We start from the raw sequence: 12711 nt of genomic DNA, 5'->3' as shown, positions 1-12711 counted from the left end.
AATATTTTAATTTTGATAACAGCTATAACCAGTGAAGTAAGTCACAATGATGATGACACGCCCATCAGAGGACACAGTATGGTAAAGCGCTTCCTGAATTTTATGATTCTGCAAAGTTCGCTCCCTCACGTTGTTCAGAGCCTATGGTTAAATTCTTCTCCTCCCCACTAAGTAAGTAAATATCTTTTCTTCTCCTCCCCACCCTACCTAGATTCTGGAGCCTGCTTCCCCACTTTAATGTTCTCCACAGCCATTGTCACCATCTGACATACCATACATTTTACTCCTGTTTCTTGTCTGCCTACTAGAATTTAAGCAGCATGAAGGAAGCACAAAGCAAACTTCTAAACATCAGGAATTCTGTGGGAACTATTGAATTAAAATGTAAATCATCATTTTCTTAAAGTTTTTACCTTTTCCTAAATTTTATATTTTTATAATTATAGGTATTAGAGATCTCTCAGATATTGAAATTATTTAAAATTTGATCCATTTCTTTTTAAAGGGATCAGTTGTTCTTCTGTATATAATTACATTTGAGAAGGTATTTGAAATATCCAATTGAAATAAATTATTTAAGCTGACTAGTAAATATTAGAGTGCTTTGTAAATATCCTCTGTCCCAAATGCAGATTTAAGCCAAATCATGGTGACCTAAAGTCAGTGTTCTACCACCATAATTGAAGATTTCAACCAGAATATTAGAAAATTATAATATTCCCTGGGACCAGGAAGATATAAAAATGGGAAGCAAGCAGCATTAGAATACAAGACTGTGGAGAGAGAGAGAGCTGTGGAGAATGAGGCATTCAACTGAAAGGAAGGAAGGAGAAGGAAGAAATAAAAGAGGAAGAAAGGAAGAAAGGAAGAAAGGAAGAAAGGAAGAAAAAGAAAGAAAGAAAGAAAGAAAGAAAGAAAGAAAGAAAGAAAGAAAGAAAGAAAGAAAGAAAGAAAGAAAGAAAGAAAGGAGGGAGGGAGGGAGGGAGGGAGGGAGGGAGGGAGGGAGGGAAGAAGGAAGGAAGGAAGGAAGGGAGGAAGGAAGGAAGGGAGGAAGGGAGGTTGGTTGGTTTAAGGTCAGTGTGTACAGTAGCCTGAAAATGTTTTCTAGCTTCAGGACTTTCCGGAATTGTTTCTTTAACATTTGGAAGTGTATTATTATGACATGGTATACATGCACTTTAATGATCATGCATTTTAACAACCAAATCAGACTATGTTACATATATGCCATATAGTTATGATTTATTGAGTAATTCTCCATTGATAAGAGACTTAAGATACCTTCAAATTTTTTCCCATTACAAACGATATCACTGTGAACAGCTTTCTGTATACATCCTGGTGCATTCGTAAGAAAGTATTAGGATAGATTTCTGGAATTGCTGAAAGCACATATGTCATTAACGTTATTTTAAATGCTTTCATTTCCCCCAAAATTCTGAGTAAGTTATTGATGTCCAAGAACTGGGATTTTTGTGATATACTTAAGAAAATTATGATCAACTTAAAGATGAACCTGTTTCTCAGACCATTTGTGCTACTGGCTTATGAACTCCAACTCATCCCAACTTCTCTGGACCTTTATGGAATTTTTTTTTTCCTGTGAATCAACTGTATTTAATTTATTTGATGGACTTACCTGTCCATATGAAATATGCAGATTTTCCTGGTTCGCATAAAAAATGTTATAGGTCTTCAATAAAGAATTAAGTTGTTCCCTAAAAAAAAAAAAAAATACGTTCAGTTACAATCAGTCTTGGCTTTTTCACGGTGAAAAACAATAATGGTGCTTCCAGGTCATAGAGGTATGAGATGGAAAGAAATGGTTCAAGGGGATCTTGACTCATCTGTCATTTTAAATTAATGTAGGTCATTGAAAACAAAAGGCTTCTTAGGACACAAATAAACATTAAAGGTGCTAATTTGTAAATAAATAGCCAAAGAAAGGAAAATGACTCTGGCCAAAAGTGGTGAGGAGAGTGCTCTACAGCAGAAGGCAGCCATGAGATAGACATTTGATTCTACATTCCTTTGTTGTTTTGCAACATCTAGCCACCTAGAATGTGCCCGACACTGTGCTTCCCACTGGGGATAGAGCAATGGTTCAGAAAGGGTCTCTGCCCCTGAGTTTCTGCCTCTTTGTGGCAGGGACTCTGCCAGAGGGAACACTGTATCCTGCCACCCTCCATCCTTTACTCTGTGCTGCCCGCCGCTCAAGATGCTTATCTTACCTACTCCCTTGGTCCAAGCTATTGTCTTTCATCTGGATTATTGCAACAGTCTCTTAAAAGCCTCCCTGTGTCCGTTGTCTATTCTCAACAATAGGAGTTATTTTAATCCATTCTTGATCATATCTCTCTTTTGTTCAAAAACTTCTCATTATTAGGAAAAAATGCCAATATCCTTCCAATGACTTCAAAGGCCAGATGTGATCTGGTCTGCTGTTACACCTTCAGTGTCATTTCCTGCCTCTCTCTCCTTAGCTCACTACACCTCAGTCACTGACCACCTTGATGTGCCTTGAACACTCCAGCACAGTCTCATCTCAGGGCCGTTGTATTTGCTGATCCCTCGGCCAGAACGCTCTTTCCCCTGACACCATGCTCATTTAAAAAAATTTACTCAAAAGTCATCTCAAGAAGTCCTTCTTGACCAGCCAATCTAGAAATTTGCTGTCTCAAACATTCATGTCCTGCTTTCCTCCTTGCTTTTGTCCCTTAGTCACCATCAAAACTTGTATACATTTTACTTATGTTCTTATCTATAATAATAAAAGCATAATATCCTAATTAGACCGGACATCCTTCTGGACAAAGCCAGGGCTGTGAGGGAAGCCCAGGTCCCCGGTGTCTGCAGGAGGGAAACGCGGGTCCCAGGTGCCAGAGGGAAGCTGGTGCCAGCAGCCGAGGGAAGGAAGGCCTACTCTTGCACGAATTTTGTGCATTAGGCCTCTAGTAATATGTAATTATATATTTTTATATATTAATAAATACCCATATATTATAAGAATATATGTTTTTATAGTATTATCTTATATTCTGTCTCCCCCACTAGACTATATAGATCCCTGAGAATGGGCAAGCCTGTGTGTTTTGTTTACATTGTATTTCATGTGCCCGGAAGAGGGCCTGGCACATAGTAAGAACTCAGCAAATGCTGGTTGAATGAAGTGACCGGAGAAATTTTTATTCCTAAGAAAACAAGGCATACCAAAGAAAGGAGAAAAGGGTTTTTAAAATATAAGCAGTTTTATAGGGGAGAAATCTCATGATATTACATTCCCAAATATATCAATAATTAATATCCCTTTGATCCTCAACATATCTCTCTCCTATAAGAATTTTGGCTCCATGAGGGTAGAAATTTTGGTCTTATTTATTGCTGTCTTCTCAGTGTTTACAGCAGAGACTTGCTCATAGCAGGTTCTTATTTAATAAATACTGAATATTGAACAACAGAATTCATGTATATTAATTTTTACATGTTTGAGATTGTGTAAACATTCTTTTTCCATTTGAGTTTTCTCTGTCATATTTCATGTCCCCATTTCCAAGAATCAATACACTCTGCACAATCACCACATAAAAAAATTTCTATAGAATATGCACCCCTATGTTCATAGCAGAGTTATTTACAATAGCTACGATTTGGAAACAGCCCACCCATCAGTAGATGAATGGATAAAAAAGTTGTGGGATGTTTACACTATGGAATACTATGCAGCTGTAAAAAAGAGGGGGAACGAGAAGAGATAAACCAAAGAACTTATATACTTATATGCATAGCCCAAGGACATGGGCAATAGGGTAGTAAAGACCTGGGGTATGGGTAGGGGCTGGGAGGAGGGGTTAAAGGGGAGAGTAAAAATGGGAGATATCTGTAATACTATCACCAATAAAAAATATATTAAAAAAGAAAATATATTAAAAAAGAAAATTTCCATTTCAATATTGAAAAAAGAAAAAAGAAAAAAGAAAAATTTCTACAGAATTCCTGTATGCTATATCATTCAATTTCCCAACTGGGTTACTTTATACTTTTAGTGTTCATAAATATTTCTATTCAAAGTATCACTGAGCACACTGATTTTGTTCCCTTGGAGACATTGCTGTGGGATATTTCCTAAAAATTGCGGTCCTGGTGTTGATCACAAACACTTTTCCAGCTCTCATTATTGAGTGTCAGGACAGCATATAGACATTTCTGGTTCATGTTCTAATATGCTGATCTGTGAGAGTTGTTATGAAAGCAATGAATTTTTACGTAACCTTATTCCCTCAGCTTCTTTCTGATAAAACTGCAAGTATCTGCCAAAATATTTACCTCAGGATTATGTATAATTAGAAAGGTTATTCTCTGGGAACACGCTATTTGGAAAATGTTTCTGTACCCAAACAAAATCTGACTAAACCTTCTGCCACAGAATTAACTCGGGGGATTGGCAAACAAATGACCCAGGGAATTGGCAAACAGTAGTCCTGGGCCATTTGTTTTTTTTTTAAATAAAGATTTATTGGAACACAGAAACACTCATTTGTTGGCTTGTTGTCTGTGGCTGCTTTCCTGCAACAACTGCAAGTTGAGTCCTTGTGGCAGAAACCAGATGGCCCACAAAGCCTGAAATATGTTTTATCTGGCTCTATCGAAAGAAAGCCAGCCAACCTATCATCCATGTATAACACAGGGTAACTGAGTACCTCAGGAGTCTTCCATACTTCTTTTCACCACAGGCAGGATCTTGCTGACTATTAATGGTACTTTGAAGGATATTGGAGTGTGGGAGAAGAGTTGAGCTCAGTAAAATAATGTTAAGATAAAATTAGGTAAGTTAATGGTGCAAAAAAGCAAGGAATTACCAAAGAAAATTCAGAAGTTAGGTGAACAACTATAACTATGGTGAGTGCATTCCAAATACAGTATTTAAAAAATCATCAGATTTTAACTCTATGTACCTGACCAGAGGAACTTTTGGAGATGATTTGTTTATACAGCTGATGAAACAATGGAGCACAAAGAGCTGAATTTTTATTGATCCTCTGCTGACTGATTCAAATTATGTGCCCTAACACAAGACCTGTAGTAATGGTCATTCATTCATTCACTGTGTGAGCACAATCATGAGGCCGCAGTCATATTCTGAGGGTGGGTGAGAGCTTAGAGGAATAGAAGATCTACAGCAAACATGGGAGGGTGAATATTGAACCAGGAAAGTGTGATGAGCTTACCAGGCAAAGTAAACATTAGCAAGGCCATATAGCTTTCTATAGCTATTGTGCAGAAAGCTCAAAGAGTTGGGATTCCAAGAGCATAACACGGAAAATGGGGAGTGGTGAGCCATGAGCTGAAGAAACGGACAGGAACCTCGTGAACCATTTTAAGAGGCTTAGAATTCACCCTGCAGGCAATGGGCAGCTACTGAAGGTTCTTGGCAAGAAAGAGACATGATGATGCTAAGGGCCACTAGGGAACTCATGGGAAACAGATTTCAAGACAGGACAAGATGCAGCAAGAGGAGTAGGACCATTGTAACAGTACTGGGGCAGAGGTACAGGAGCAAGGCTATGTTCCATGGAAAGGTGATCAGAGGCCCCACATATATGGGAGGATCTAAAGCATTAAAGGGACCTAGAATAAGTATAGGGATTATGCGGTTTAGGAAATCCAAAGGTAATCACCAAGTGTTACCTAGGCAGTCCCTAGTCAGGAAAAGAGACACTGATTTAAGATACACTGTAACTTATCAATGGTAATTGTAATAGATTTTAGAGTACACTTAAATGTTATATATGAATCTCTCAAAAGAGCACCCTTCCCTCTCAGCCCCCAAAGAATTCATCCAGCCCAAACCAGAATGCTTAGCCTCTGTTCAGGCCCTAACAAAGCTGTAAAATGGGTGATAAGCAATGGATTCCATATCCCATCTTCTCAGTTTATAAATCTCTGGTGTATAGAAGCCATAAGGATACTCAGGAAGTAGATGTAAGGTTCAAACAGCCTGTCTACTTTATGAGTGACAGATAAGAAATTGATTTTCTAAGACCTGGATGTTCTTTTAGAAAACATCACACAGTATATCATCTGGATTGTATTTTTACAAAACTAAGGGATGGCAAACTTCCATGTAAGCTGGACATCCAACTAAATGAACACAGAATCATAAGCTTCCCCAGGACAGAAGCAGGCACCGTGCACTGGAAGTGCAGAGAGGGGATCCTGATAGACGCTGATGGACACCCAGAATTATTCATTACAGCTCCTGGAAGAGTGCTAGCCAGGGAGAGACTTATCATGGAGTGACAGGTGTAGAGGAAGGATGCAGGGGAGAGCCCCGGGTCCCTGTTCCTTTAAGGCTCCCAGCTCAATTTTAATGAGTCATAATGGATCAACTGTAAAATGCTTAGGTGTACTTTGCACTTTGTGGCCTGAATTGCAGCTGCTCAGCAGATGGGAATTACCCACAATCTGACGTTTGCCATGAATAACAGACTGAGCAAGAAATGAGTTCCTCAATCTTATCACGCTATTTAGCTGCCCGGAAGAAACAATTTTATAAAACTGTAATATGCATGGACATTGGATGGTGTGATGTACAGAAGTGAGTTATGAATAGGTAGAATGGATGTCAAATACTAGTTGTAATAAGAGTGCTTTCTCTTGTTTTACTAATGATTCATGGCATAATTAAGTGGATATCAGATCCCTTTCCTGGAAACCAAAAAACCCTGTCCCATTCTTTACTAAGTAACTTTACAGTCTGGACTCACTGAAGGCAAGCCAGAAATAGTGTTGTATGTTGTATTTCAACACACACTTCAGAGACTGCCACACAACACAAAATAAACTTCAGAGAAAAATACAGCCCACGCAGCCACCAAAGATACATTTGGCCATGGCTGTGCTTCCTGAGTTTGTGTGACTTCTGCCTCTCGGAGTCTTGCTAAAAATATTCAGGCTTCAAATCAGGCAGCCACTGAACTGCATGGAGGCAGCAGCGCTAGGAAAAGTTCCGCTGTGTGTGTTGCCTTAACAGCAGGAACCTCAAACATGTAAGAGTCTCTGCAAAGATATGAAAAACTGAGGCAGAATAAAAACACTAAACTGCTCTCTTACACAGGTTATTTCCTCCTAAAAAGTCCCACCCCCCCTTATTGATTTTGTTCATAATGTTAAATTTTAGCAATGACATGAATAATTTCATGTCAGGTTCAAAAAAACAATTTAAACTTACTGTATCTATAATAATAAAAGGGTAATATGCTAATTAGACCAGATGTCCTTCAAGACATCCTTCCAGATGAAGCCAGGGCTGGAGGGAAGCAGCCCGGCTCCCGAGTCCTGGGTGCCTGCCAGCGGCTGGAGGAGGGAAGCCTGGGTCCCAGGTGCCAGAGGGAAGCTGGTGCTGGCAGGCGGAAGGAAGGCCTACTCTTGCATGAATTTTCATGCATCGGGCCTCTAGTGTTTTTATAAAATAACTAGGAGTTAAACATGAAAAAGTAACAAATTGAATTTGTTGGAATTAAGGTCGGATTTTTAATTTTAGTTGCTGTAGTTCTGTACACCTTCCAAACTCTATATAATACGTGCATAACTAATTAATAATATTTTCATAAATTTACTTCCATAAAAACATAAGTAAATGCCTCCATGTTTGGGGAAAGGTGGCACTAGAAAATAGGAGAACAGAGAATAAGTACAGGCTTATCATTAAGCTGCTTGCCAAGACAAATCATCATTCCATATTGCTGACATCTGCAAGCAGGAGCAGAATTCTCTTAACCCACTTTATCCCTCATTACTGTCAACTCGAATCCTGGAATTAACACTGCAAACTCCTGCAGCCCCTCTTCCAGAAGCGGCCCCAGCCCCAGGTCTTATTTGCCTTTGGCCTCATCTTTTGGTTCAAATGATGAGGGAAGAAAACCTTTCAACCTTTGCATGAAGACCTTCCCCAGTTAGCAAAGTAGGTTATTCACATTTCCATTGCAAATGAGGATCGGGTTCTACAGAGTGAAAACTGAGAAGTTAGAAAGAGGAGGACTATCTTGATTGAAGTAAAAATGCAAAGCCTAAATTAACAGGGAGCTCCAAATTTGCCCAACTCATCCTGCCTTCCTTTGAAAGGGCTGTCCTTTGGAAAAGGAAGGGATTCTAACATTTCTAGCAACTTTGCCAAGGTAGCCTTAATTATTGCTGCTGTTTGGGGCCAGGGCACCTGTGATTTGTTTGTTCTTCCAAGCAGTGCTATCTTGAGGCCCCAACTCCCTCTTCAGTGCTGATAGCTGATAATTTTAACATTGGGAGAGGGGCAGAGAGAAGAATCTGGGGATTTCATGAAATCCAAATCTAATCAATAAGGTAATATGACCAGACCTATCTCGCTTTCACCACATAACCACCCTCTAGCTGCTTTCAGCCATTTTGTGACATTCATATTTTCTGGGCTATTCATCTTTTCAATATGGCCCTGCAGCCATCAGTGGATAGAAATGTCAGCTTTTTTCAGCTCCTCAACTTCTGGAACTCTGATAAGAGCAAAAAGATTAGGGAGTAATTTCACAGTATTAAGAAGAAACTTGAGCCAGGCCAGTGAGGCTCAGTGGTTGAGCATCAGCCTATGAATCAGGTCACAGTTGATTCCCAGTCAGGGCACATGCCAGGTTGTGGGCTGGATCCCCTGTAGGGGGCATGCAGGAGGCAGCCAATCAGTGATTCTCATCAATGATGTTTCTATCTCTCTCTCCCTCTCCCTTCCTCTCTGAAATCAATTATATATATATATATATATATATATATATATATATAGTCAGCAGATACAGAACAAAACACCTAAAATGTGTGCAAACTCCACTGTTTAAGAGAACAGCTTTAACTACTCAGAGCAATCACACTAGATAAGACATGGAAGAGGGCATAAAAAGCAAGAGACAAAGGGGGATTGTATCATTTACCAAAGTGCTGGTTTCCTGAAGAAAATAGGAATGTGCTTTAGGTCTGATATCTGATTTTTTAAGAGAATCTGTTTATAAGGGTAAATATGAATATTTGATATTTTAACACTCTATAATGTTTTCTAACAACCTCAGATGAGGGAAGACACTTATCTATTCCCTTTCCCTTTATGGTCTAACTTCTAAAGATTTTTAAAAAAATTATGAGTTATTATTCTAGTTGGTGGCTGCAATGAGCTGCTTCCATATCAGACTTTGGTTTCTGTTATCACATACAATTAGTGCCCACGAAAATATATTGTGAGAGTTACAAAAAAGCTGTGTATCTCTGTGTGTATGCCCAGCATGAAGCACAGTGGTACATATGCTTTTGTTAATCAGTGGTTCTCAAACTGGAGCTAGCATCAGCATCACCTGAAGGGCTTGTGGAAACAGATTGTGAGTGGCATCCCCCAAGTGTCTGAATAAGTCTGGGATGGGTCCTGAGAATTTGTATTTCTAACATGTTCCTGGGTGGTTCTGATGCTGCTAGGCTAGGGATCATACTTTGAAATCTATTCTTAGGGTGCTAAGAATCAATGTGATATTATTCTTTTAGGGGAAAGGAAATCTTTCTGCTGGCAGATTGCAGGTTGAAATAGGTGGCCATTCCAATTAACACTAAAATAGCCATATATAACTGGCCCACTAATACTTCTGCTCCTCCCCCCTCTATTGCTGAAGTCAGGGGTAAGAGAACACTTTCCTTCACACATTCCTGGGAAAAGGTTTGTTCTAGTTTTCTATTGCTGCTGCTACAAATTGTCACAACCTCAGTGGCTTTGAACAACACAAATATGCATATTAGTTTACAGTTCTTTAGGTCAAAATGCAGGTCTCACAGGCTATAATCAAGCAGTCAGCAGGGTTGTGTTTCTCCTGAAGATTCTGGGGGAGAATACTTTTCTTGGTTTCCTGGCTGTCTCCAGTTTCCCGGGCCTGCCCACCTTCCTTGGCTGCTGGCTCCCCTTTCCATGTTCAAAGCCAGCAATGGCCATTGACTTATTCTCACCAGGAAAACTCTGGCACTGACTTCTCTCAAAGAGCTCCCCTCCCATGTTAAAGGACCGTTATGATTACAAAGGTTCCACCTGGATAATTTCTCTCTTTTCCTCTCAGCTGATTAGCAACCTTAATTCCATCTGCAGTCTTGACTCCCTTTTGCCTTGTAATGTAAAATAGTCATAGCTTCAGAGGAGCAGAATGTAAACATCTTTGAGAGGCCATTATTCTGCTTATCATGGGATTTAAGAGTAACTCCTATCCAAATAGTGTCAGAACACCTAGGAGACATCTTGTTAGAAATCAGAATCTGTATTTTAAGGAAGATCCCCAGGAAATTTGTATGTGCATGAAAGTAGAGAGAAGCCCTGATGTAGATGAATCGGTATTTAAGGGTAACACATGTGAAGTCTCAATACTAAGTTCCCAATTCATTTTTTGAGGTAGGTTAACCATCCCCCCCCCCCCCCCCCGCCACACACACACACACACACACTTATTCATAACCATCCAAAACTTACTGAAGAATTACTATGTAACAGACAATGTAATAGATGCTGGGGGCACTGCAATCAATGAGGCCCCTGCCATATAGAAGGAATACAGAAGAAAAAAGGAGAGCAAATAAAGAGATATGCCAATTTCAAAAAGGGATACATCCTATGAGAATAATGACACAAGATCATGTGATGCAGTGCACTGAGAGGACATTTTAGAAAGGGCCATCAGGAGGCCCAAAATATTACCAGTAAACTGAAACCTCAGTGAAGGAAAGGAGCCAGCTGTGAAGTGTCAAGGAGAGTGTTCCAGGCAAGAGGCACAGTGCCACATCCCATATGTGGGACTGAGCGTGGCATGGTCGATGGCGACAAAAGGGGAAGAGTGGTTCAAGGTGAGGTCCTAAAGGTCCTCCAGGCCAGCTCCTGTTGCGCCTTAGAGACTCCTTACGGTAAGGATTCAGCAATAGAACTTTAAGGCTTCAAGAGAGATGCTGTGACATACATTATAAAGAAACTTCTGGCTGCTGGAGGAGGATGGACTGTGGGGACAGGAGGTGGAAGCAGGGAGCCCAATTCCGAAGCTGTTGCAGTTGTTCAGGAAAGAGATAATGGTGGCTTGGACTAGATGGTGAGAAGCAGTTGGATTTTGGAGGTGGAGCTGATTGGATTTTCTGTGGGGCTGGGTACAGAGATGAGAGAATGGAGCAATGAGATTGGGATCTAACTTTTGTTGGGATCTTGCTTCTCATTTTATCCACGAGCTAAACTTCCATTTCAGGTGTTTCTAATACATGCCTTATAGATTAAAAAAACAAACAAACAAAAAAAACTAGTTGAAAAGTAAACACAGTTGCGCCACGCAACACCAGTCATTATTGCAACAGATGGAGGCTGACTGTAAAATAACACCCTTTGGGAATGAACAGCTGGGGGTTTTGTGCTTGTTCAGGATGACTGCCTGGACTTCACAGTCTGCTGCCCCTTGATGGGGAAAACGATATCTATTATTCTGTTAATGAAGTCTTTTAGTTATTTTACTGCTATGCCTTTCAGCCTCTGGGACTAGGGGATTGTTACAAGAGTGTCTGAAACACAACAGGTGGTCAGTGATCCTCAGGGCCATCCTTGTGAGTGTGAGCTAACAACAGGAGCTTTCTTACCTCCCCCTTCTGTAGTGGGGTCTTGACTTTGACCACGGATTTCCTTACATTTGAAAAATATAGATTAAGCAACCTCCTTGTTTCTCTTGTGGGCACCCTCCAACTATTCTCCACACTCTATACAGAGTATATAGAACATATCTCATCATATATTTTGTTTAACATCCTTAACTGTTTCCCATTGCTCTTGGGATAAAACTCCTTAATACTTATCAAAATAGGTAAAGTCCTGCTTGGTTTCTCCTCCTCTTTTAGCCTCCTTTCAGAAAATGTTTTCCCTGTGACCTGGATGGACCTCAGCCACGCTGGGTACCTTTCCCTTGCTGGAATGGTGCTCCCTCTGGCCATAAAGATTTTGGGCTGACTCCCAGTGTCAGGAATGCTTCCCCCTCAGTCCCTTAAACTTGCTAGTTCCTTCCTCCTTCAGATCTCTGGAACCTGCCCCTACGTAGCCTAGGTCCTTATTCTCTCCTAAATCTGGGCTCCTTTCCTTTAGAACACTTACCCTCAGTTTGTTATCAGCCCTTAAGACCTGTGGTTCTCAAAGTATGATTCCCAGGCCAGTAGCATCCCTACCACCTGAGAACTTGTCAGACATGCAAATGATTACTCCAACCTAGACCTACTGAATCAGAAACTCTAGGAATTGGGTCCAGCAATCTTTAGTTTAATAAGCTCTCCGAGTGATTCTGACGAAGGCTCAAGTTGGAGATCTTTAGCCTGAGATTGCCCTTGTCTGTTTTTACTCAAAATTCCATACCCCAGCTTCTAGTACATCTGGCTTACTGTAGGTCTCAGTAATTATTTATTTAGCAGGCGTCCTCAAACTACGGCCCGCGGGCCACATGCGGGTGTTTTTGCCGTTTTGTTTTTTTACTTCAAAATAAGATATGTGCAGTGTGCATAGGAATTTGTTCATAGTTTTTTTTAAACTATAGTCCGGTCCTCCAATGGTCTGAGGGTCAGTGAACTGGCCCCCTGTTTAAAAAGTTTGAGCACCCCTGGTTTAGGGAATAAAATAAAGAAAATTAAACCCTGACCTATTTTTAAAGAGGAAAAACA

At 40.3% G+C, this 12711-nt stretch overlaps 1 protein-coding gene across 3 annotated transcripts in view; it reads right to left on the bottom strand.

The window, feature by feature from the left end:
* RASSF6 (Ras association domain family member 6) overlaps positions 1-12711 on the bottom strand; it is a 59573-nt gene that overhangs the window by 25581 nt on the left and 21281 nt on the right. For all 3 annotated transcript variants that reach the window (XM_079767940.1, XM_079767942.1, XM_079767941.1), the window contains one exon: positions 1640-1718. In XM_079767940.1, coding sequence (XP_079624066.1) covers positions 1640-1718 — 79 coding nt within the window. The remainder of the gene's footprint in view (positions 1-1639; positions 1719-12711) is intronic.

Source organism: Cnephaeus nilssonii (genome assembly GCF_951640355.1).
Source record: "Cnephaeus nilssonii genome assembly, chromosome: 1".
NCBI classification, from domain to species: domain Eukaryota; kingdom Metazoa; phylum Chordata; class Mammalia; order Chiroptera; family Vespertilionidae; genus Cnephaeus; species Cnephaeus nilssonii.
Note: the sequence above shows the minus strand (reverse complement) of the source record. Positions and strands in the feature narration are given on the sequence as shown.